The 25,895-nt window shown below is 55.6% G+C and overlaps 1 protein-coding gene and 1 long non-coding RNA gene across 5 annotated transcripts in view; both read right to left on the bottom strand.

Moving 5' to 3' along the window:
- The window catches only part of CARD10 (caspase recruitment domain family member 10), a 28,782-nt gene extending 10,362 nt beyond the window's left edge, over window positions 1–18,420 (bottom strand). The window contains exons 1-13 of one of the 4 annotated variants that reach the window (XM_057557220.1): window positions 18,041–18,420; window positions 17,377–17,622; window positions 14,505–14,756; window positions 13,496–13,633; window positions 11,682–12,007; window positions 7,728–7,919; window positions 6,631–6,786; window positions 5,921–6,046; window positions 4,609–4,800; window positions 3,317–3,451; window positions 2,856–2,971; window positions 2,031–2,059; window positions 1,458–1,581 (exon numbers count right to left, since the gene is read on the bottom strand). In XM_057557220.1, the coding sequence (XP_057413203.1) occupies window positions 1,458–1,581; window positions 2,031–2,059; window positions 2,856–2,971; window positions 3,317–3,451; window positions 4,609–4,800; window positions 5,921–6,046; window positions 6,631–6,786; window positions 7,728–7,919; window positions 11,682–12,007; window positions 13,496–13,633; window positions 14,505–14,739 (1,769 nt within the window). In that variant the 5' untranslated portion in view covers window positions 14,740–14,756; window positions 17,377–17,622; window positions 18,041–18,420. Of the gene's footprint in view, window positions 1–1,457; window positions 1,582–2,030; window positions 2,060–2,855; window positions 2,972–3,316; window positions 3,452–4,608; window positions 4,801–5,920; window positions 6,047–6,630; window positions 6,787–7,727; window positions 7,920–11,681; window positions 12,008–13,495; window positions 13,634–14,504; window positions 14,757–14,927; window positions 15,130–17,376; window positions 17,623–18,040 lie in introns of those variants that run through there. The other 3 variants (XM_057557221.1, XM_057557218.1, XM_057557219.1) reach the window with 3 other exon arrangements.
- Window positions 18,421–18,808: 388 nt separating this feature from the next.
- On the bottom strand, window positions 18,809–24,384 carry LOC103004817 (uncharacterized). Its single transcript, XR_449613.2, has 4 exons — window positions 24,160–24,384; window positions 22,135–22,261; window positions 21,171–21,472; window positions 18,809–20,957 (listed from the first exon to the last, which is right to left on the bottom strand). It is a non-coding gene; the product is annotated as an uncharacterized LOC103004817 (long non-coding RNA).
- Window positions 24,385–25,895: the final 1,511 nt, after the last annotated feature.

Genomic DNA, 25,895 nt, shown 5'->3' with positions numbered 1-25,895 from the left:
AGTCTGCTTTCTTCCCCATCTCCCTCCTCCCCAGGAACTTCGTGGGCAGCAGAGGTGGCCCCACGTGATCATGGGGCCCAGGTGGGGGCTGGGCCAGAACCTCCAGCTCCCTCTGCTGCATCCCGGCCCCCTGGACAGCAGCCAGGACCCCTGCTGCAGGCCCGCGAGCGGAGGAAGGGAGGAAGGGCCGAGGCAGGCAGGAAGGGAGGCGCCTCCGCCCCTTCCCCCAGAAGCACGTCCTGCACAGTGAGAAACAATGTCGCACTGGGCCCTGTGCCGGAGGGTGAGAGTGGGGGCAGGGGCCTGGCCAAGCTGCTTCCAGGAGGCAGGAGGCCCCTGGCTCTGCTGTGCCCTGATTTCTTGTGTGACCTGCACTCTGTGACCAGCATCCCCGCGTTCCAGCTCTGACACCAGCGCTTCCTATGCCCCCTCCAAAACCCAGATCTGATCAGGTCACTCTGCACCTTGGCCCTGGCACATCCCAGCTGTGTGACCTCAGGCAAGTCAGTTAACCTCTCTGAGCTTCGGTTTCCTCCTTTACAAAACAGGGGTAATCATAATAATGCCTGCCTCCCAGGACAGAGGGAATGCTGTAAGGCAGCCAGGAGCCGGCCCTGCATTTAGTAATAGCTAAGCTCCCCCAACCACCACCAGGTTTCCCAGGGTGCACAAGCCAAAATCCACACTTCCCCATCCTGACTCACAAAGCCTGCCCGAGCCTTTCGCCTTTCCCCCTCCCCCACCCTCACGCTCCAGTCACCACCAAACTCCAGGTCCGTCCCTGGACAGATTCTGTTCTCTCTTCTTCCACGTCACCCAGCGGCCCCCCATGCCTGCTCCTGAGTTCAAAGGCCACATTCTCAGACCAGCCTCTTCCATCTCCTGCCCTCCTGAGATCACGGACAGTCTTGAGCAGGGAGACCACGCATCCACCAAAACGGACAGAGCACATGGCCTGCAGCGCGCTCTGAGCTGAGGCGGTTCATGAATCCAGTTGTGGGCCTGGGGCCAGCCCAGCTGCAGGGGCCCCACCCCACCCCCAGCGTGAGGTTTGCTGGGAGGCTCAGTCCTGCTGGGAACCCCGAGCCGGGAGAACAGGCAAGCAGCACAAGTAAGAGCTACCATCTACCCACCACCTGCCTGGCAAAGTGGGGTGCTTTACTGCCACGAGTCCTAAACCTCCGAACACCACCTGTGGAAGACATCACTGTGGCCCTTCAGCCAGTGAGGAAACTGAGGCCCAGGGAGGTGAAGTGACCAGCCCAAGTCTCCCAGACGATAAGCGGTGGTGACAGCATATGAATCCAACGTGTGACTCTGTCTAAAGACCTTAACGGTCTGACAGCTGCGAGAGGCAAAGGCTTCGCTGCTGCTCCCTCCCACCTCGCCCCTGCTCACTCTTCTCCGGGAATCCGAACCAGCCCCCCAGCTCCACCCACCCCAGGCAGCTGCAGTACCTGTTGAGGAGATCCAGGCCACAGCCTCTGGCCAGAAGGCCCTCCGGCTTTCCCAAAGGCCACACGCTGTCGGAGGACGAGGACGAGGAGAGGCCAGGGGACCAGGGCTTAAGCGTCACACTCCCTGGGGAGGAGGAGTGAGGTTTAGGGGTGCCAGACTGAGCAATGGGGTAGGGCCCGGGGTTGAGCCCCTCAAGCCCTGGGATGGCCCAGGGCCCAGAGGCCTGGGGACTTGGCAGGTTTGAGGCCCCTGGAACACATTGGACTCACGGGGCTCAGGGCTGGGCCTGGGCCGGCCAGGGTGACCCTTCAGTTTCCCGGAAGAGGGTGGAGGGCGGGCTGGAATTGAGGAGCCCCATAGAGCACAGCCGGGACCAGGAGAGAGGACCAGGGTGGGCTCGGGGTGAGAGGTGGGAAGCAACTCCCCCAGGGCCTCCCAAGCAGAGCCTCCCTGCCCGGCCAGGGGACAGCAAAGCCTCAGGGAGGGGGACACAGGCCAAGGGCAGAGCAGACAGCATAGCCCTCAGGTGGGCCCCCAGATGAGCCCTCCCCACGGAGTCCCCAGGCCTTTACCTGTGATATCCGACATGCTGCTAAAGGACCTGGGCAGAGAGAGGGCGAGAGGGGCCGGCACTGAGCACGGTGATCCTGTGCCTCCCAAATGTCCTCCAACCCCCAAGCACGTGCAGGCTAGACCCCGGGAGGGGTCTCAGGCACAGTGCACTCGTGCCACCCAGTCCCCTCAACACACAGGACTAGAAGCTAACATCCTGACCTCTGCCCCGTTCTTCCACCTAGAATGCCCTAGCCTGTCCTTTAATGCCACCCCCTCCCGGAAGGCTGCCCTGACCTCTCACGCCTCATCTCAGCCTCACTTTCTACCTTTGTCATTCGTGACTCTGGGGTCTGCCTCCCTCCCACACTAGACCATGACCTCCCCATCACACACCTGTCATGGCAAGTTCATCCATCGGATCAAGCCCATGACAGGGGGACACATGCCAGGAGGCGTCTCCTGCCCTTGGTCTTGCCATCAGTGATACGGCTCAGTTTTTCTGGCCCCCATTTTCTGCTGCTGCTTGAATCTGGGGCCTGACTTTCTTGCTTGAGGTCCCTGACCCCTGGGAACTTCCTCCATGTCTCCTAGCCCTGAACCACCCAGGCTTCCCCCTGGATTAAGGATCTTTGAGGCTTGACCTCCAGTGACTCTCATGTCAAGGTGCTCAGCAGGGACTGAGCTCACTCTGCCCTTTGACCTTGTCTTAACCCCTGACCTCATTCATGCCTATGACTCCTGCAACCTGGGTTTCCAGAGCTCCAGCCATTTAAGGGCAGTAAAGGGAGGTGACAGCCTGGACCTGACTCAGGCATCAGGGATTCTGGGAGGAAGCTGTTTACCTCTTAGCGGGTGCGGGGTCCTCCTCCCGCTGCCGGCGGAGGATGGAGCCGGCGCTGGGGGGGAAGGGCAGGATGGAGAGCCGGTTGATTTCCTTCTCGCTGTCCGTGGCCTCCTCCTGCAAAGCCACAGCAGGGCCTGGTCACCCCCACGGGACCTGCCCACAACTCATCATACCTAGTTTGTGCCCATTTCACAGATGGGAACTAGGGCCCAGAGCCGAGGGGTAGGCTCTGCAAGGTTATGGCCGTGTGAGTGGCTCCCCAGGTCTCCCGGCACCCAGGCCCAGGCCCAGCACAGAGCTGGCTCTGCGTGAGCTTAAACAAGGCATTTGGCCTTCATGGGCCTCGATTTCCTCTCGTGTGAAACCGAACTGTCAGCAAACTGGAGAGTACTCTACGTGTCAGTAATTCTACGATGGCCATCCGTACCCCCCATGTCCGGGCTAGGGCAGGTGTCTTACCGAGGTGTGGGGCTCAGATCCCCCCGTGACAGCCGCCTCCCCAGCTGTTTCAGGGCCTCCCAGCGGGGAGGGGAACTCGCTCAGGCTCCAGGTGCTGCTGAGGTTGGAGCACAGGGAATGGGAAGAGGCGCAGGCCTGGGAGAGGAAGGGGGTGGGGAGGTCAGCAGCCCTGGGCCAGGGCCAGCCCCCGTCATTTTCTCAACACCTTCTGGGAACAGGGATGCGGTGCGGAAGGAGGGCTGGATCTCTGCCCTTGTGGAGCTCACACCCTAGTGGAGGAGATAAGCCATAAACAAGCAGATAGATGAAGGAAATAAGGCTCATCGGCCAGGAGAGCCAGGCAGGAAGGTACCCAGGGTGGGGAAGGCACTCAAAGGCCCCACCCAGCCGGGGGCATCAGAGTGCTTTCCAGAGAAAGTGTGGTTGGAACTGAGAACTCAAGGATAAGTAGGTGTGAAAGTTGGGGCGGATGGTCTAGGCAGATGGAACAGTATGTGTAAAGGCCCTGAGGCAGCACTGTGACACATTCCAGGAATTAAAAGGCTGAGACCGAGAGAACCAGGCTGGGGTGGGGGGGCACCCTGTAGGGCCTCTAGGGCATGGTAAGGGGTTTTGCCTTTACCTAAAAGCCACTGAGGATTTTTAAAAGTCAGAAATCACAGATTCACGCTTCCTTTGTTCTATTTCTTCAAGCATTAAACTCAACTAATCATCTTTAAGCAAACCCAAGATAGGAAAAGGCAGAGTTCCAGGCAGAGATCTGAGAGCCAGTGTCTGGTTAATAAGGGATCTGGGGGCTCAGCTCCACTGTTGGCTGGCTGTGTGATCTCGGGCAAGCCTCTGACCCTCTCTGGGCCCTATGCAATGAGGGAACTGGACTAGCTGGTCTCTGAGGGACTTCTAGGGCCCACATTTTGCATTCTAAGATGCTCACAGGCCCTCGGGCAGCCAGGCTTCTCCAAGTATATGCTAAGCCAGGCTTCAAACTATTCTTTGTGCCCCAGCTGCAACCCCAGAAACTCAGAGACCCCCATGCTCCTGTCTTGTTCCCTGATACACCAACCCACAACTACCCGAGCTACATTTTGCCTACCCTGGCCAACAGGGCCCTCCAAGACTGGCATGTTCTTGACCTTGGGTAAGGGCTCCAGCCAAGACCCACGTATTTCCTCCCAGAACCTGCATCTTCCCAGGCCCAGCTGAGGACTCCCACTGGGTCCCCCATGTCCCCACCCCCGGCTGAGGTCCCACCCTGGCCAAGAGCTCCAGCTTGGATTCCTGACCCTGCTCACCTTGAGGTAGGGGCCACCCTGGACCCGCTGCAGCTGCACCTCCAGCAGGGCCTTGGCACCCTCCAGGCTGGTGAGCGCGGTCAGCAGCTCGTCCCGCTCGGCCTCCAGGCCCCGGACCTGCTTCCGGTACTGGTCCTTCTCGATGAGGCTCTGTGAGTACTGCAGCTGGATCCGGTCTCGGCTCTGGATGGCCTGGTGAGAGAGGGCAGGGAGGGCGTTGGGCCAGCAGCTGAAGGAGCCACATGGGCTCAGCTGTCCTGGCCTCTGACCTCTCAGATGCGGGGGTGGCAACAGGAACAGCGGCTAACGTTTATTAAGGACTTCCTGTGTGCCAGGCCCTGTGTTAAATATCGGCTCATTTAACCTTCACACTAACTCTCCGACTTAGAGATTCTCACTATTCTCATTTTACAGACATGGACACCAAGCCAGCAGGGACAGAGTTGCAGAGTCCAGGCTCGTACCGTTTCCCCAAAACAACTTAAAACTCTTCTGTGGGACCCACTGGGTGCAGGGGTCTTTATTCGCAGCCTTCAGGGTTCAAACCCAGCCCAGTGCACCCAAAGTGCTTTTCCCCACAGTGAAGACCAGGGTCCCTGAGAGCTGGGCCCATGGCCAGGACCTGCTACCCATTGTCTCAGAGGGAGCTGGGGCCAGAGACCCACCGGCTGGGAGCAGGCAGGTGAAGCGCACATTCCTGGGCCCACCCCAGACCACATGAATCAGAATGTCTGGGGACGAAGCCTCAAATCTGCATTTTCACCAGGCCCTCCAGGGGATCCTGAGGCCCGTTCTCACGTGTACACTTCAACTCCTCTAGTGGGATTCAAACGTGGTCCAAGGACAAAACCTCCTGCCCTTCCCGCTGCATGGGAAGCCTCACGCAAGGAGGGCTGCGGGCCCGGAGGAACTGGCCCGAAGTCCTCAGCCTACCCTATGGCCTCAGGAGATGAGGGCTATGGTACCCAGGGCCTGGGAGCCAGAACTTTTGAGGATCTCTTCATCAGCAAATATCTGTAAGTACCTCCCACTGTGTAGGCCTTGCCCTTGAGGCAGGGAGCACAAGGGATTCAGATGCAAAGGCCACCAGGACCAACTTTCGTAACTGTCACAAGAGCCCAGTGAGGCAGGTGTGTTGAGGGGGCCGGGCTGGCACGTCTCAGGCCCCCTGTCTGTTTCTCCTGGCCTACTTGCCCCCTCCTAAACTGGTAAGTGTACTGTTCATCTCCGTCTACAATTCCTGTCCTGTCTGCCTCTCGCCATCCTCCCCTGGACGAAAGCCAGGGCCGGGCACACAGCAGGCCGGGCTCACCTGGTCCCGCTCCTTCTCGATCTCCTCCAGCTGGGCCAGGACGGTGGCCATGCGGTGCTTATACAGGTCACAGTCCTTCTGCAGCGTCCGGTGCTTCAGCCGCAGGTCCTCCATCTCCTGCAGGTACTGTGGGCAGGCGGAGCAGGGTGGGACACGCCCAGGCCGGACCCCAGGGCTGGGGACAGGGGCAGCTAACCAGCTGGTGTCCAGCAGGTCCAGGGAGAGAGGCCTGAGCCCCAATAATGAGTGCCCACCTCCCCAGCTGGGTGGCCTGGGCCACTGACTGACATCACCTCACTGGGCCTCAGCTGCCTGATCTGTAAAATGGGGATAACGACCCCGTCCCAGCCAACCTGGGCCTCCCCATTTCAAGTGCAATCTGCCCCCTTACCCCGCTCTACTTGTTCCACAGCACTCATCGCCCTCTGTGACATGAAGTAACGGACTGCGGATTACGTGTATGGCGTCCTGTTTGTCTCCCCTGCTAGAATCTGCCCTCCCCAGGAGCAGGGACCTTTGTTCCGTTCACTGATCGATCTCAATACATATTTGAGAGCAAATGAATGCACAGTTCTTGGCACAGGACCTGGCGTACAGCAGATGCTGGGGGAAGGCTGGCTGAAGTAAACTGGTGATGCTCTCCCCCCTCCCCTCCCCAGGCTGTTAGCAAGAAGGCAGGTGTGAGGGGAGGGGGGAGACGCGGACGCTACCTTGTCCCGCAGCTCCTCGGCCCACTGCAGCTCCCCCTGCACGGCGTGCAGCTTCTGGCACAGCTCCTGCCTGCTGTCCTGCGCCTCCCGCCAGTCATGCTCCAGGATGTCCAGGAGGATGCGCTCTGAGCCTGGGGCCCCTGGCCGGCTTGCCTCCTGTGGGGTCAGAGTTCACGGCTGCCTCAGCCCCTGGCTCAGGGCCCACCCTGAGTGTGGGGTAAGGGGGACAAACAGCCCTCAGCCCCACCCTACTAGCTCTGCCACCTTGGCCGAGGGCCTTGACCTCTCCGGACCTCAGCTTCCCCCTCTGTAGTGTGTGTGACGCCAACAGCCCTGCCCACCCTCCAGGGAGCATCTGGGGGTACAAATGAGGTAAGTGGATGAGGGCGTGCTCAGACAAGTTGGACCAGGACCTTATTCTTCAACAAGAACCAGGCCTGTTCTCTCTTGCTCTGGGCCCTACCTGCCAGCCAGGACAGCAGACAGGTAATATTTCCAAGGCCTATTCCCCCTGCCCCGACAATGGGTCTTCATAGGGTCTGAGCCTGGCCCAGGGAGGTAGACGGAAGGCTTAAGATCCAGTCCACAGACCCACACCCCAGCCGGCACGCCCAACCCTGTGAAATACACCAGAGCCCCGGCTCCCTCCCCCACTTCCTATGAGGAGCAATGGCCAGGTGGCAGGCCCACACTGCCACTGACCTGCCGCAGGACACTGAGCAAGCTCCAGGGCCACCCAGGGGTCTCAACCTTTCCAGGGTCAGACTCCTCTACAAATCCAAGGAAAGCTGAGGCCCACTCCCCGGAAAAATGCTCACACACAAAATCGGGTACACAGTTTCAGGGAGTTTAGATGCTTCCTGCCCCACCCGACCCCACCCCCCCAGCAGACCCCAGACTCAAGACCCAGCGCAAGCTGAGCACTGAAGGCCCTCCACTCAGAGCTTAAGACAAGGGGCCAGCCAGGATTCCATCCAGATCTCAGATCCCCGGATCTAGAATCCTCACTCTCCAGGCCTCAGGGGGACGAGTGAGCAGCAGGAGGGTCTGGCCTCCCCCCGACCCCCGGCACTGCCCCCTCCTCCGGCCCCCCATACCTGCTGCAGGCCCTCCTGCAGCTCCTGCAGCGATGCCACCAGCCGCTGGTTCTCGGCGCGCAGCTCGGAAACCAGGTCCGCGCTGTCAGGCTCTTTCTCCTTCTCCTCGGCCCCGGGGAGTGGCCCCCTGGCCCTTCGCAGCAGTGTGCACTCTTCTTCCAGCCGGCTCACCTTGAGCTTCAGCTGGTCCACCTGGGGCCCAGGACAGGGGTCAGCTCAGGGAGGGGGCACCAGCCAGGCCAGAGAGGAGAGGTCCTGCTCCCACACTACTGGGTGCCTCCCCGATTCCCAGAGGGGCCCGAGCAGGTGTCCTCCCCAGACGTGTCTAGGAAGAAGGGACAGGCTGGACAAATACAATGAGGAAGGAAGGGAGGCAGCGAGGCCAAGCCACCCTCCCAGGGGAATCTGCCTCAAGGACTTGTGGGTGGAGGGGCCGTATCATAACACGCTCTTCTGTCCCACACTTCTGACACTGAGCACAGGACCAGCATAACAGAGGGGGAGGAGGGCTGCACCAAGAACAGGAGGACCCAGGGGCTGGGCCCAGCTCGGCCTCTAACTCAGTGTGGCCTTGGGCAAGTCACAGCCCCTCTCTGTGCCTCAATCTCCTCATCTCCTTGTCGGGGGAAGAAGGAGGAGGAGGATTCTGAGGGTTTCACCCAGCCCAAGAGCCAGGATGTCCCCCTCTCACCCAGCCTCCCCACTCAACATACACTCGCGGAACACATGTGAGTCTCGCCCTCCCTTAAGATATTCCTACCAGAGCCTCCACTTGGGAAGATTATGAGGTTGGTTCACCCCAACACGAATTCCAAGTCTGGGATCCAGATTTCAATTGTACCATTTTACCCTCTGTCATCCTGAGCAAGTCACTTACCTCCTCTGAGCCTCAGTTTCCCCATCAGTAAAATGGGCCCATTCAATACCCCTGCTCCACCACTTGCCTCCCAAAGTCACTGCAGGAATCAAACAAGACAGCAGGTGGACGGAGGCCTTTAAACTATAGAGCTGCTGAGGGTGTGACAGTGGCTATCTTTACAGCTTTAAATAAAATCCTAGGACCCCAACTGTCACCGGTTCAGTGCGGGCAGCCAGAAACTGGCCAAGGGTGCTGGGTGGGCGGCTGGGTGGTGGCCGCCTGGCAGACAGCAGATATGCACGGCCAGTTTGCTGGATTATGAATGCACTCAGCCGGAATGATTTTCCAAATTCATGCGGGGTCTGGTGTCCAGCAGGTCCAGGTGGCTAGACCTGTGGTGGCTAGACAGTGACAAGAGGAGCAGCAGGTGGCAGGCCACAAAATGAAGTCACTGTTGGAAAAAGGGCACAATGACCTCTGGGGCTATACTCAGGCATGCCGACATCTGGTGCCCTAGGAGTGCCCTGGCCTTGCTTGGAAAGGACTTGCAGCCCCACACCCCCAGAGCCTGGCATGGCACCCCCCTCCTCCACGCCCCCCCCCAACACACGCAAGGGTCTGGAGGCTGGGTCAGGCAGTTCCACGAATTAACAGCCCACTCCTCCTCCGCAGAGGACTCAGAAAGAAATTCATGACTCTCACATTCCTTTCCCCTCACAAAACACGCTTTGTGAACCGCCGGAGAAAGACAGCTAGTTACAAGGGCAAATGTGGTCACACCCTCTCCAGCAAACTGCAGCCACACACCATGGCCTCCTGCCCAACCCACGGCCAGCAGGCTCCCGCGATGAGCTCAGGGGACAGGGCACCTGGGAGTCTCCGCTGAACGCCAGGAAATATGGATGCATTTAATCCTGGTGTACAAACTCACTTAGCACAAAATTATAGCGTTCGTTCCTTTAAGTTTATGTTGCTTAGAAATAACAGCTCATTACATTTGCACCTTATAAAGCACAGTATTAAATCACAGCCACTACACACCTGTCCACAGGGGGAGGGAACCCAAGCTGCCGAGAAAAGCACCATCAGCTGCTCTGTTCATTTCCATCGGCAAAGCCTTTGTTAATATGTTGCCAAAAAGCTCCAGTAAGTTAAGGCAAATGTAGGGTAGCTACATTTAAAGAAAAGCTTATCTATTAACTGAATTTCACCCCTTACCCTCTGCTAAACTGGGAAAAAGCAGCTATTATCTGCCTACTGGCAGATCGCCATACCCCTAGGGCCATACTATGTGCACCTACAGCTGAACGGCAGACACAGAGAGAACCTGTGACACCTCTTCTACATCCCCCTACCCAACCCCAGGAGACTCCAGACAGCTGCACACATACACAGGGCATCCCCCACCCCAGTCACATGCACATATCTGCCACCTAAGGGGACCAAACTCAATCACACGCAGCCCAAAGATGAGACAAACCGTGCGGGCCACAGCCCCTCCCAACACCCAGGGGGGTCGGTGGCCATCGTGCTGTCCTCTCTGAGCAGGCTCTCCCCACCGGCCCCCACCCCACCCCACCCCACTCCCAGCAGTGCCCAGAGCAAAGTCAGAAATGCTCAATCTTCGAACCCTGGGAAAGTACTCCAACCAACCTCTCTGTGCCTCAGTTTCCTCATCCATAAATGGGGATAATAACAGAGTTCCCCCCCAACCCCCATTCCAATGGAGTTGCTGGGAAATTAAAGGAGCTGATGGACGGCAAGCCCAGAGGACCATGTCTGCTGCACAGGAGGTGCTGTCTTGCTGTGATGTCATCTGCATCCATGACCTTGCGCTTCAAGGATGAGGAAGCTGAGGCTAAAGTAGGCCTGGCAGCCTGGGCCCATCAACCTGTGGCCTCAACACCCCCAATCAGGACTCATTTCCCCAGACATCAAACCCCCAGCACACACGGCCGCAGGCTCCAGCGCACCAGTGCACCCGCACTGACAGCCTCACACGTGCCACCCATCATCCACGGGCACCTGTCACCCCCTGGGGTGCTCCAGCCACAGCTGAGGCTCATGGGGTCAGGGGGCTTCAAATCCCACAGTCAGAATCCCCCCTGTGGAACCTCTCTAGGTATGACTGGGGAGAGCCTACTGCGTGCCGCGGGCATTGTCAAATCCTTGGGACAACTCTCTGCAGCAGTAAAATCCCAGCTTTCTCCCCACGCGAAGCCCCAGTAAGGAACCAAGAAAGAGAGGCTCAGTTTCTCAGCCAGTAAGAGGCATGGCCTCACTCGTTGATGGAAAAGAATTGGGTGAGATTTCACCTGGACAGGAGCAAACAGAACAGCATCATGGGGCAGAGACCAGCGCTGGAGCCAGGTGGACCTGGTTCAAACCCAGGCTGTGCCACTTCCCAATTTGCAGCCTTGAGCAAATCCCTTTACAATCCTAAACCTGTATCTGTATTTCAAAATGAGAACCGGGTGCATGGTGCCTTAGTGAGATTACACGACGGGATGCATGTAACCTGCGTTACTTGCACAGAGTAGCACTTAATAATAATATCAATAACAACGGCTAATGATAATCCAGGTTTTGAGCACTAACTCTGTACCAGGCACTGTACATGTCTTAAATCCCGTGACTTAAACTCAAGGAATCCTCGTAACCCAAGGTTGCTCTGGCTCAGCACTTGCTGACATTGTGGGCTGGACAATTCTTGGTTGTGGAGGGCCGTCCTGTGCAATTAGGATGTTTAGCAGCATCCTGGGCCTCTACCTACTAGATGTCAACAGCACACGCCTGGTTGTGACAACCAAAAATGTTTCCAGACATGGCCAAATGTTTTTTTTTGCGGGGGGGGGGGGCAAAATCGCTCCCAGTTGAAACCACAGTCATAATTCAATGAAATAAATGCTCCCATAATAAATCAACACTCCCATGTTACAGATGAGAAAACTGAGGCACAGGGCAGGGAAGGGACTTGCCCACAGTCCAATATGCGACAGATGGTGGCTTTGGGACACCGGCTGTCTACCATATGACCGTCATTTTTTGCAAAGCTGCCCCTTTCCCACGGCACCCCCCATCTCCCCAGGGCCTACCGCCAGCTGCAGGTCCCGGCTGCGCAGCACGGCCGAGTTCTTCTCCTCACTGAGCTGTGCCAGGCGCATGGCAATCATGTAGTTCTCGTCCTTAAGCCGCAGCAGCTCCAGGCTCCCCGCCTCCCAGTCCTCCCGCAGCCGCTGGCAGCGCTCCTGAGCCTGCTGTTGCTCCCGCAGCCGCTGCTCCAGCCCTGCCCGCTCTTCCTCCAGCACCCGGCCCCGGGCCTGCAGCTGCTGCTCTCGCTGCAGCTGGCTCTTGCGAGCCTCCCTCAGCCGCCGCACCTCTGTCATCAGGAACTGGGTCAGGCCCTCGGGCCCCTCCTCATCTGCCAGGGGCAGAGGAGAGAAAAGTCACGTCGGGCAAATAAAATCCAAGGGGATGACAGACTGCACAGAAAAACCCAAACCAGAAGAACACTAGAAGGAAATATTGGAACCAATTTTTACAATTTGGGGACAGGGAAAGCCTTCCTGAACAAGGCACAAAATCAAAGAGCTATAAGAGATTTCTAAACAATGACAGATATAAGAAACAAAGTTGAAAGACAAGCAACAGAGTGGGAGAAAATATAACAAATATAACAAATGACTCAGAGCCACAACATATAAAAAGCTCCTGCAAATCAATAAGCAAACAACCAAATAAAAATGTGGGCAAAAACTATCAATAGGCAAATCCCAAAACAAAAATGGCTGGTAAACATAGGAAAATACGTTCCAACTCACTAGCAATAATAATAATAATAACAATAATAGTACTACCACTAACAATTGACTTTATTCTTTGGCCTACATACATATATTAATTTATCTAATCTTCACAACAACACTTAAGATAGGTACTATTTATTGTACCCATTTTAAAGACAGAAAAACCGAGGCACAGAAATGTCAAGCCATTTGCCCAAGGTTGACTAGTAAACTGTGAACATCTCTCAATAAAGTACAAACTTAAAACAACAACATTAAAAAAAAAAAAAAAAAAAAAAACAACAACAACATTATTTTTCACATATCTGACTGCATAGACTGTTTTTAAATGATCCCCAGGATGAATGAGGGTACAGCAAAATGGGCACTCAAACACTGCTGGAGGGATGTATGCTGATTTACCTTTTAAAATACACACTCTCTAAGAAATTTGACTTCTCAGAACCTCTCCTCCTGAGACACACATTTGCACAAAGATGCACCTAGAAGGATGTTCCCAGCATTGTTTGTAATGGTGCAAACTGGAAACAACCTAGATGTCCATCAACAGGGGATGCGTTAAATGACTGGCACGTCACTAATAAACACTACGCAGTCATTTAAAACAAGTGTAACAGATGTGGAAGAAACACAAAAATCAGTTGTTCTGAGAAAAAGTGAAACACAGAGCAAGACATGTAAGATGATTCCCGGTGTGTATGTCTGTGTGTATAACTGCAAAGAGAAAGGAAACTCGCCAAACTGATACCAGCAGAGCAGACCTGAAGGAAGAAGTAAAGATCTTTCCTATATATTTTCAAGTCTCCTGGAGTGTTTGAATTTTTTACAGAAGAAACTGTAAACTGGTACATGCCTGACACATCTTTGGGGGAAAGAGCTGCATTAAGTGTGTGGGCTCTGAACTTAGACTATAACTGCATTAGAATCACAGCCCCACACTCAGCCTGCTGGGGGGGCCTTGGGCAAACCGGTACAGTTCTCTCTGTGCCTCAGTTTCCCAATCTGTTCAACAGCGACAATGGGAGTGCCTCCCTGACAGGGACGGGGTAAGGAACCTCTGCACTGGTATCCGAGGCGCTGGCACCCACTGCGGACCCACTCACCGAGGATCATGGAGCAGCGCTGGGCAGGTTCTTGGCCCGTGAGCAGCGTGAAGTGCTCGGGGTAGTAGAACTCCAGGGCTTCCAGGAAGGCCTCGTAGCCCCTCTTCCCCCGGCAGCGCAAGATGTCCATCAGGCGCCCTGGGAAGTGGGGTGAGGGGGCGGGGGGAGAAGCGGTGCCCAAGGGTCAAGGTGAGGGCTTCTCCCCGTGCCTAGTTGCTTTCTCCCCCTTCCCCACGCCCCGCCATACTCCAGGGCCCACGTTCTCCACATTTCTGAACCGGTGACACACACAGGGGCCTGACTCAACACATCAACGGGGAGAGCCCGTCTGCCACAGCCAGGAAAGCCAGGACCCACCCCCTCCATGGCACCCCAAGCCGCTGCCTGCGCCCCCCCCACAGATATAGGGCCAGCAAACGCAGCCTGCCTTTTCAATGGCACAGGGAAGCCCCCTCCATCCCCAAACGCAAAGAAAAATATTTCTCTCGTTGACCAATGCCTGAATTCCACCATTAGACCCTCATCCCTTTGCCAGCTCTGTTCAAAGGCACAACGTATGGGAGAAGGCACCCTCAGAAAGCTGAGATGGGTCTTGAGCACTTGAGGAAAACGCTCCCAGGAGTGTGTAGCACACAGAAGTCGGGGGCGGGAGGGGGGGAGCAGCGAGAACCGAAGAGATCAAAGGACACAGGAAAGCTGCCAAATCCACCAGCTGTGACCGGGAGGTCCCAAGCCCAGCCTGCACCGGCAACTACAGCCAACCCCTTGCTCTAAGGGGGGCCCAGGAAATGGGAGATAAATCCAGACGCGGTCTAGGCACCGCGGACACGCTGGGTCACACTGTGGTTCAGGAGGAGGGAGGATGGTGGGCACACCAACCATCCCACTCTACCGATGTGGAGACCGAGGCCCCGGGGATCGGAGCCCTTGGCCCGACGGTCCCGAAGAAGGCCCCAGGGAAGGCCGGTACTGCCCGCTCAGGCCCGACCCCGCGCCCCCCACGGCTCACCGGTGCGGTTGACGCGGCACGGGAAGCGGTAGGTGCTCAGCACCTCCTCCTCGTCCTGCTCGTCGATGACCCGGCATTGGCGCAGATACGGTGTGAGCTTGGCCGGGTTGAGGGCGCGCGTCAGCCGGTGCCGGACGCCCTCGATCCGCTCCCACAGCGCGTCCTCCTCCGCCTCGGACCCGGAGCCGGCCCCAGCCTCCTCCTCGGCCTCCCCTGCCTCGGCCCCGCCCGGCATGACCGCGTCTTCGGGGTCTGCGGGCCAGAGGCGCGCGGGGGTCAGCGCGGTCGCCGGGGACGGGGTGCGCCGGCCGATCCCAGCACTGGGCGTCGCCCGCAGGACCAGCCGCCCGTCGCCGCCGGAACCCCCCCTCCCGCGCCCGGTCCGCCCGGCGGGTGCCCGGCCCCCGCGCCCCCGGGACTCACCCCGCACGCCGGAGCCGTCTCGGACTCCCGGGTCAGCGCTCGGGCGGCGGCTCCGCCGGCGCAGGGGGGCGGGGTCCGCGGCGCCCCTGGCCCCGCCCCCGGCCCCGGCCCCGCCGCCGCCCGGGCTGCCCCGGCCTCCCCACATCGCCGCCCCGGCCCGGGCCGAGGAGCGTCCGGCCGGCCAACCACCCGCACGTCCGCCAGCACGCCCGGCTCCCCGCCGTCCGGCCGCCGCGCGCCTCCCCCCGCTTCCTGTTTCCCGCCGGCTCTCCCTGCCCTGGCTCGGCGGGGTCCCGACGGCCCGCCCACACCTGCCCGGCCTCGGGGCCTGGCGGCGCGGGCGGGACATGCAAACTCTCACCCTCCCGCGCGCCGCCACACACCTTCTCGCGTGCGCGCGGGGCACGCGGCGTCGGCTCCCACGGCGCACCGCGCGCCCCCCGCGCCCGGCCCGCGGCTCCCACCTGGCACCTGGCGCCCACCTCGACACGCAGCCTGCACGGCGGTCAAACGGCGCACACGTCACATCAGCAAGAGGCACACCGGTCACACCGGCACACGACGTCACACCCCACAGCGCACACGTCACACCAGTGTACTCAGAGCTCAAAGGTCCCCCACAACCCACATGTCACACCAACCTTGTGCAGATGCCACACACCCCGTCACAATCTTATCTCCTCCGTCTCTTAGGAAATGACCATGCAGTGTGGGGCAGGGCTCCCATGCTTCTGAGAACTCCCCCAGATCTCTCCCCCAGAGCTGTCCCAGGGTCAGAGCACTTCTATGGCCCAGCTCAGCTGTGGGCCTACTGGGGCCCGTCGTGTGAGAGCACTGCCTGGGAGCAGGAGATCCTGATCCCAGCCAGGCCTCTGACCTGCTCCTGACCCGAGCGAGTGCTTGCCCTCCCAGGCCTCAGTGTCCCCAAGTAGACTGCCAGCTCTGGCACCTTCCCTCAAACTAAAAGGCAGCCCCTGGGTGGGCTGCAAAAGACAGAAGTATGGATGCGTTCTCAGAGATGGGAGTCTGAACTCTCAGGGCACCACTGCCAGATCCCCTTCTACCTAAAGTCTCATGGCAGAACACGAAGACCAGGGATCCATTCCCCAAAAAGGGTGTTCCTCCAGATGCTAGACCCAGAAATGCTTGGGAGTGGTTCTGTGGTCAAGTCAAGGAAGTCTGAGAAACGCTGCCTCCATATTCCCCCCTGCCACCTTGGGAAACTCGTAGTCACTTATCATGGTAAAGTGTGCACCCATATCTGCTGGCACCGCGATAGCGTCTCTCCATGGGTTAGAAACTGCCAGTGGGGCCTGCTGAAAGTGAAGAGCGGAAGGGCAGGAAAGAGTTCTAAGCTCCCCAAACTCCTTCCATACCATCTGAACTAAATGCCATGTGCATTTGTGTTATTTATCCAAAGAAATAAAAGTTTTCAACAAATGAAGGCCCTGAAAAGCCCTGCGATAAAGAAACTGGTTTAACTTTATAAATCCTAGTGTTGTTTCCCAAACTTAATTAACCATGTTTTGTTTTGTTTTGGAGATCACCAGTTTACATGGGGGGAAATGCTTTGGAAGTACTGGATTCTAGTGCAAATTCCTCAGTTCACAGAGGAGGAAGCAGATGCCCAGTAGGGCAAGGAACTTGCCCAAATTCACACAGCGAGGAAGCAATGGGACCAGGCCAGAGCCCAGCCCCTGGCCCCTCTGTCTCCTCACCCAGGCTCTGAGCCCGGGCACACACCAGGCCTTCCTCCCAGTGGCCCCAGGTGCCCTCGGCTTCCTGTAATCCTCCCGCCAGCAGCCCTGTTCATTGTCAATATTTTTAACTTGGCCAGGATAATGGGATGAAAGTCTTTGAAAATCTTTCTGTGGTTAATTATTTCCTCATCAAGAAGCCTAAGCAGGGCCTGGAGATAAGGCACAGAAACCAAGGGGCCTGCAGGTAAGTAGACAGAGAAGTGATGGGACACTAACCTGAGCAGGGGGTCGCTGGATGCCCAGCAGTCCTGGAGAACCTGCAATCCCATGGGCACCATGCTCACATATTCACATGCAGTTACACACACCCACAGACACACTCACACACACTCACCCACAGAGGGCATCCAGCCAGGTGGGAGACAAGGGGGCACACACCTGCCCTCCCCACAAGGCAGAGCTTTCTTGGGCGTCCACAGCACCGAGGGTGGAAGAGTGCAATTAAACATCACCTCCTCAGGACTTCCCTGGTGGTGCAGTGGTTAAGACTCTGCGCTCCCAATGGTGGGGGGGCCGGGTTTGATCCCTGGTCAGGGAACTAGATCCCACATGCATGCTGCAACTAAGAAGCACACATACCACAACTAAAGGAGCCAGCGAGCCACTACTAAGGAGCCCACCTGCTGCAACTAAGACCCGAAGCAACCAAATAAATAAATAAAATAAATATTAAAAAATAAATAAATCACCTTATGTCCTCTTGTGGATTCTGCTACATTCATCTCTCTACAGCCACACCAGGAAGGCAGGAACTGAGGCAGGGAGACAGAGGGCCTAGACCTCGCATCAGGGGCCCTGGGTCTTAACCTAGGCTGACTGCCACGAGTGCTGTTCTTCTGAGCCTCAATTTCGTTGTCTGAAAAGGCAGGTGATGAGTAATTCCAGCCACACCTAGAGAAGAAGACTGTCTAGGAGCAAAGAAAGTGCCCTAGGGACTTTAGGGCACATTTGACCTTAGTTATGTCTCCTTGGACAAATTCCTTCCCTTCCCAATTTCTACATCTGTAAAATGGACATAATGGTCACCCTCTGCAGGGACTGCCTCTGAGCTACAGTTCCTTTATTTGTGAAATGGGCACTGGGCAGTCAGTCCTCTTCCTGCTTCAGAGCAAAGCATGTCCCCATATGGCAGACCAATCCATGTCCCACCACCTCTGACCCTGCCAGTCCAAGCCACTAACCTGTCCACCCGCAGGGTGCTGGACTACAATGCACTCTGCAGCCAGAGGGATGGCTTTAAAAACAGTTAATACCCTCCAGAGGTTTCCCACCAAACGGGAATATAAAACAAGTTGCCCCCCAGACCCTGCCAGCTGCCCCGCCCCATCTCCTCCCACTGCCCCCCTCACTCACCAGCCTCATTCTGTTCCTGGAACCGGTCAGCTCTTCTCACCTCAGTGCTTTCATTCAGCCTGTTCCCTCTGCCTGAAACACTTGTCCCTCAGCTCCTGGCATGGAGGACTCCTTCTAGCTATTCAAGTCTCAGATCAAAGGTCACCTCCCTTGGGACTTCCCCGGCGGTCTAGTGGTTAGGACTTCACCTTCCAGTGCAGGGGCTGCGGGTTCAATCTCTGGTTGGGGAGCTGGGATCCCACATGCCTCGTGGCCAAAAAACCGAGACATGAAACAGAAGCAATATTGTAACAAATTCAATAAAAACTTTTAAATTGGTCCACATCAAAAAAAAAAAATCTTAAAAAAAAAAATTGGGCTTCCCTGGTGCTGCAGTGGTTAAGAATCTGCCTGCCAATGCAGGGGACACAGGTTGGAGCTCTGGTCCAGGAAGATTCCACATGCCGCGGAGCAACTAAGCCCGTGCGCCACCGCTACTGAGCCTGTGCTCTAGAGCCCGCGAGCCACAACTACTGAAACCCTCACGCTCTAGGGCCCGTGTGCTGCAACTACTGAGCCCGCGTGCCGCAACTACTGAAGCCCGCGTGCCTAGAGCCCGTGCTCGGCAACAAAGAGAAGCCACCGCAATGAGAAGCCCGCACACCACAACGAAGTGTAGCCTCCACTCACCGCAACTAGAGAAAGCCTGTGCGCAGCAACGAAGACCCAACGCAGCTAACAATAAATTAATTAATAAATAAAATTTATTTTTTAAAAAAGTCACCTCCCTTGGGACAGGAGCATCCACACAGGCAGAGCTCCCCCTGCACGGTTCCCACGCACCCCCTCAAGCCACTCTGTGCTGTTTTCTCCATTGCATGTTTTCTCCATCAGACATTTCCCCATTCTTCGATTACTTTACCTGTTTGTTGCCTGCTTCTGCTCCAAGAACAGAAATGTCTTGGTCAACAGGAGTGGGCTGGAATGTTCCAAGAACAGTGAGGATGAGGTGTGGAGTCGGACAGGAGAGGAGATTGGAGAAGGCAGGAGGATAGGGGAAAGGATACAGAGCAGAAGGGCCATACAGGTTATTGTCAAGACTTTGGCTTTCCCTTTTATCAGTAGTAATACAGGGGGCCCTTGAGCAACACAGGTTTGAACGGCACAGGTCCACTTATTTGCAGATTTTTTTCAGTAAATATGTACTACGGTATCATCCTTGGTTGGTTGAATCCAAGGATGCGGAACCTGGGATACGGAGGGCCAGCTGCAAAGTTATAAGAGGATTTTAAACTACACAGGGGTTGGCACCCCTAACCCCCATGTTGTTCAAGAATCAACTGTACCAGATTATTATTGTCTCCCCCAAACCAGCCTCAAAGCCCACAGAGACGGGCATCTACTTTTTCGTTCACCCCTTCAGGGAGGCCCCCAACACTGGCACCTTCTCTGTTCCTCTTAGGCGACCTCTGATTGCATCCCAGGAATCAGAGCCTTGATTTCTCTCTTCTCTAGACTGGAAATGTGGGTGCATGGTGGACCTGGGCTCCCCGACCCCAGCCCCTAGGCTGATCTCACCTTGTCTGGCCATCTCTTCACCAAGAGCAGGGCCTGGGTCCCATCGGTGCATACGTGGCAGCACCCAGCATGGGACCTGGCACACAGTAGGTATTCAGTAAGAGACTGGTGAATGGACCTGGCACTGGGGAGAATTCCTTTTGATGGGATGCACGACACCAGAACCAGACCGCCCCAGGGTTCAAATCCCAGTATAACACTTGCTTGTGACCCTGGGCAAGTCACAATTTAAGTTTTCTCTACCCTTCATGTGACGGGCCTAAATGCACATGATCAATTGAATTCATCTAGCAACATCCCTTTCTGTCCCATTGCCCAGTGTCCCCCTAGGGTCACTCTGTGCAGTAGGCCAGGGGGGACCTGCTTCCCTGGGACCTATTCCATGGAGATGGGGAAGGAAGGAGGAGGCTGGGGAGTCTTTTGTGGCCAATCGCAGGAGTCTGGGCCAGAAGGGCCTTTAAGACTATCACCTTTCATTAGCTGTGAAAAGGAAGGAAATCCTACCATTTGCAACACCATGGATGGACCTGGAGGGCATCACACTGAGTGAAATAAGTCAGACAGAGAATGACAAGTACTGTATGATCTCACTTATATGTGGAATCCAAAATAACCGAACTCATCGAAACAGAACAGATTGGTGGTTGCCAGGGATGGGGGCTAGGGGCATGGGAAATGGGTGAAGGGAGTCAAAATGTACAAACTTCCAGTTACAAGATAAGTGCTGGGGATGTAATATACAGCAGGGTGATTACAGTTAACAATACTGTATTGTATATTTGAAAGTTGCTGAGAGAGTAGATCTTTAAAGTTCTCATGGCAAGAAGAAAACAATTTGTAGCTATGTGAGGAGATGGATGTTTACTAAACATATTGCGGTAATCATTCACAATATATACATGTATCAAATCATTGTGCTGTACACCTTCAACTAATGCAACATTGTATATCAATTATATCTGAATGACACTGGGGAAATAAGACTACCATTTTACAGAAATCGGGGCAACTGAGGCCCGAGGCTTTGGTGGCCTGGGTGAGCCCTGGGTTCCCCAAAGCAGGAACAGCTGGGCACCCTGAGGTGGAGGAAGGAATGGCCGGCAGGAGCCACCCTCCAGCATCACGTGATTGAGCTAGAGACTCCACAGGGGTCAGCAGGAGAATGGGTGGCCTTGTCCCCCCTTCTCTTTCCCCCATGACTACCCTCAGCAGCCTCGGCAGCAGCGGAGCAGAAAGGCGACTCACCCTCATCCCAGTTCAGATCAATTACAGAGAGATTCGTGCCTGTCTGAACTTGGGCTCCCAGGGGCTGGGAGTTGGGCTGCGCTGAGGGGTCCCATTCAGGAGGTCCAGGGCTGGGCTGAGAAAAGACAGAAGAAGCAGCCGGAAATTGAAGCTGAGCTTCTCTGGCCCACCCCTACCCCAACCATGGCTGTAGCACCCTGCCACATCACAGGTCCTCTCTACCTCGGTTTGCCCCTCTGCACCACAGGGTAATTGGAGGGAGATGTCCATCCCAGCAAGTCACTGACCCTCCTCCTGAGAGAAGATGGAGACCCCAAGGGGGACACACCTGAGGGACACAGCAGAGACTGCCATGGGAACACGAGCCGCCTGCCAGCTCTCCAGGGAGTGCATCCAGGAGAAGGCAGCCACTCAGGAACGCTGCCTGGGGGCCCTGAATTCCACAGAAAAGCCCGCGGAATTGGCTGGGCTGAGTCAGTAGGAAAGGGCGGGCCAGGGGACCTGCCAGCTCTGAGTCACTGGGGCCCCACTGGCTTGCGTGCCTTCCTCTGCCGCCTGCCAGGACCAAACGCAGGATCCTACAGACCCGGGTTCAAAGTCCAGCCCGGACACTTCAGTGAGGTCATGACCCTGGGCAGTGGAGACAATAATGGTTGTATGTCATTAAATGAATGGCTTTATGGAACGTGCTTGGCACAAAGTTGGCACTCAATAACAACAATAGCCAACAGTTTTGAGCACTTGTATATGGGACATATTATACACACAGTTTCCAAAATTAGCTCCTTAAAATCTTAACAGGGACTTCCCTGATGGCGCAGTGGTTAAGAATCCGCCTGCCAGTGCAGGGGACACGGGTTCGAGCTCTGGTTCGGGAAGATCCCACATGCTGCAGAGCAGCTAAGCCCGTGTGCCACAACTACTGAGCCTGCTCTCTAGAGCCCGTGAGCCACAACTACTGAGCCTGCGAGCCACAACTACCGAAGCCTGTGCGCCTAGAGCCCGTGCTCTGCAACAAGAGAAGCCACCGCAATGAGAAGCCCGCACACTGCAATAAAGAGTAGCCCCCGCTCGCCGCAACTAGAGAAAGCCCGCACAGCAACGAAGACCCAATGCAGCCAAAAATAAATAGAATAAAATAAATAAATTTTTTTTTTTTAATCTTAACGAATAGCTAGACATGTGGAGTCACAAGGGTGATGTTGTTGGTGCTGTGCTAAGCATGGAGGGGAGAAATCTGCCCACCCCCCCTCCGTGTGACCCTCCTTTCCCCCTCCCCCAGGCCCACCTACCAGCACAGTTCCCTGCACAGTCTCCCTGCACAGCCCTGTTTGGTGCCCTGGGCCAACCACTTTAGGTTAAGTTGCTCGCAGTGGTAAGAAGAGGGAGTCCTCTGTCCAGGGGCATCAAAAACTAAAGCTGAGGAAGAGGCAAGAGAAGGAAGGGCCGTTCAGGCAGAAGGAATAGCCAGTGCAAAGGCCCAGGGGCAGGAAATCTCACATTCTGTTCCCAAAGGGCCCCTCATTTCCCTCACCTGCTGGGACTTGCACCATTCTGAGCCATCAGTGCTGTTCACCATAGTCCCCATGACTCAGACACCACCCCAGGGGAGGAGGTGAGTTGTGGGGCGGTCCTGCCGGCAGGCTGGTGAATAATCATCCCACTGGCGTAGAACTCAGACCCAGGCAGGGCGCTGAACTCCTCCGTCTCACACAAGCCCAGGGGGCAGGGCCTGTTAATATCCCAGGCTGGGTGAGGAAGCCAAGCCTCAGGTAAGACCACAGACAGAGCTGCCTGTCCCAACCAGGAACTTGTTGACTCCAACACGCTCTTGGGAGAATGAGCAACCTCAGTGTGGACAAGAAAACCTGGTTTAAATCCTACTCTGCCTCTCATTTGTTACCAGACTTTGGGGAGCCAGAACCTCCTTTCTTGGCCTCATTTTCTACCATCTGTGCAGTGGGGGTGGCCTGATGAAATGAACCTGCATCATGGCGCAGGCTCTGGAGCCAGATTGCCTGCACTTAAACCCCTCTCGTGCCTCAGTCTCCTTATCTGTAAAATGGGGAGGAGAATAGTACCTATCGGATAGGGCAGTTCTGAGGATGAAATAAGTTAATATACGTAAAGTGCCCTGCACATAGTAGGCTTTCAGGATAGTGATGGCTGTTGCAATCCATGAGGGCTCTATCTGCTGGGAAGATCCTGCCTGCCTCCCTCCTCCCCCACCTCCACACTCATCCTGCCCCAGGTCCTGGCACACTTGGACCCCACAGAAGCCTCTGCACTGGTCCCATGTCTGGCTGGAAGGCTTTTCCCTCCCCTTTTCTTGTAACTGGCTCCTCCATATCCTTTGATTCTGGCTCACATGACCCTTCCTCAGAGAGGTTCCTTTGTCCACTCTGTGGAAAGGAGGTCTTCCACCACCACTGTGTGCTCTCATGAAGATCTATCAACTCTTTGATGTATTTGTCCACTTCCATCCTCCATAGAATGTAAGGCCCTGAGGACAAAGATGGCGTCCACCTCCTTCATCACTGAATCCCTAGCGCCTAACTCTGTACCTGCCACACAGCTGGTATTCCAGAGATATGGGCAGAATGAATGAATGAATGAATGACCCATATTAGGTTTCAATGCATCTTACACACTGAGGAAGCTCCCAGAGCTCCGAGAGGATAGGACCCCAGGGCCCGGACAATAATAATAATTGCCAGCATTTCAGAGTGCTTGTTGTCTACCAGACCATTCTGAGTGCTTTCCATAGATTAATCCCTTTAATCCTCATGACAGACCTGGGAAGTAGCCACGATTACTACCCCATTTTATAGATGAGAACACTGAGGTTCCAGTTAAGTACCTTGCCCAAGGGCACCCAGCTGGGAAGTGGGAGCTCTGGAATTTGAACCCGCACATAGTCTGGTCCTGGAGTCAGCTTGTTTTGTTTTGTTTTGTTAATAGACTTTATTTTTTAGAGCAGTTTTAAGTTCACAGCAAAATTGAGTGGAAGGCACAGACACTTCCCATATAACCTCTGCCCCAGCACAGGCATAGCCTCCCTCATTGTCACCATCCCCCACCATCAGCTTGCTTATAAACACCTGCTTATAAACTGTCCAACACTGCAAACAGGAAGGCTTCCTAGAAGAGGCAGGGCAGAAACTGTGTCTGGAAGAGGGGAGCGGATTCCTGCACCACAGACAGGGAGCTGGTGCGTACAGTAGGGAACTGAGTGCACCCAGATGTGACTGGATGAGTGGCAGAGAGAGGGCCTGGAGAAAGCCCTGGGGAATAAAGTTACCAGATGTTCCACTTACCTAATGGCGCGTATCAATCCACCCCAAAACGCAGCATACAACGACAACCACCACTTATGTAGCTCATGAATCTGCACTTGGGTGGCTCGTCTCTGCTCACATGGCGTCAGTGGGGATCAAAGACCATCTAGAGGCTGAGGGCTGGGGCTCCTCAGGCACCTCCCTCCATCTTTTAGCGGTCTCACTGCATGGTCTCTAAGCGTCACGGCCTCAGGGCAGCCAGCTTCCAACATGGCATGTACAAAGAGAGCCAGAGGACTCCATCGCCCTTTATGACCTGGCCTTGGAAGTCAGCCAGTGTCACTTCTGTCACATGCTCTTGGGCAAAGCAGTCACAGGCTCGCCCAGGTTGGGGGTGGCCACGGGGGCGTGGGCTGTACCTCTTGATGGAGGAGTGGCAAAGTTCTGGAAGAGCATGTGTGGGGTGATGAATACTGTGCTAGACATTTTTTTTTTTTTTTTTTTTAATTTATGGCTGTGTTGGGTCTTCGTTTCTGTGCGAGGGCTTTCTCCAGCTGTGGCAAGTGGGGGCCACTCTTCACCGCGGTGCGCGGGCCTCTCACTATCACGGCCTCTCTTGTTGCGGAGCACAGGCTCCAGACTGTGCTAGACATTTTTGAAAATGTATTCTGTCACAGCAGGTGACTGGGGCTGGATCAAGGTGTCAGCCAAGGAGCCTGCTCTGTCTGTGCATGGCAGACTCAGCTCGAAGTCCTGGGTCAAGTGACCGTATGCCTCAGACCTTTTTTTAAAGCTTTTAAAAAATGTTTACTTAGGTATAAAACACAATGAAGTGCACAGATTTTTTTTTTAATTTTATTTATTTTTGGCTGCATTGGGTCTTCATTGCTGCGTGCGGGCTTTCTCCAGTTGCAGTGAGCGGGGGCTACTCTTCGTTGTGGTGCGCGGGCTTCTCATTGTGGTGGCTTCTCTTGTTGTGGAGCACGGGCTCTAGGCGCGCGGGCTTCAGTAGTTGCAGCACTTGGGCTCAGTAGTTGTGGCTCGTGGGCTCTAGAGCGCAGGCTCAGTAGTTGTGACGCATGGGCTTAGTTGCTCTGAGGCATGTGGGATCTTCCTGGACCAGGGCTTGAACCCATGTCCCCTGCATTGGCAGGCAGATCCTTAACCACTGCGCCACCAGGGAAGTCCAAGTGTAGAGATCTTAAGTGGGAGCTCAGTGGATTTTGACCAATGTCTGCACCCAGGTGACCATCACCCAGATCAAGACACTGACCATTTCCAGCACCCAGTCAAGACCTCCTCCAGAGGCAACTACTCTTCTGTCCTCTGTCGCCGTGGATTAGTTTCACCTATTTTTGTTCTTCGTAGAAATGGAATTATCCAGCATGTGCTCCTTGGTCTGTGGAGTCTTTCATTCACCACGTCAGTGAGGTTCTTCCACGTAGGTATGTATATCTGTAGACTGTTGTGTATTTGTAGATTATCCAGTCTTGTTACTGAATAGCATTCTGTTTTGTGGATATACTGTTTAATGGGCATCTGGGTAGTTCCTGTTTAGGGGCTATTACAAATACTGCTGCTATGGGAATTCCCTGGTGGTCCAGTGGTTAGGACTCCGTGCTTCCACTGCAGGGGGCACAGGTTCGATCCCTAGTCCGGGAACTAAGATCCTGCATGTTATGCAGCACGGCCAAAAAATAATACTGCTACTATGAATATTCATGTGCACTTCCCCTAGTAAACATGTTTGTGCATCTCTGTTGGATTCACACCCA

This window comes from Balaenoptera acutorostrata, chromosome 11 (assembly GCF_949987535.1).
Source record: "Balaenoptera acutorostrata chromosome 11, mBalAcu1.1, whole genome shotgun sequence".
NCBI classification, from domain to species: Eukaryota; Metazoa; Chordata; class Mammalia; order Artiodactyla; family Balaenopteridae; genus Balaenoptera; species Balaenoptera acutorostrata.
Note: the sequence above shows the minus strand (reverse complement) of the source record. Positions and strands in the feature narration are given on the sequence as shown.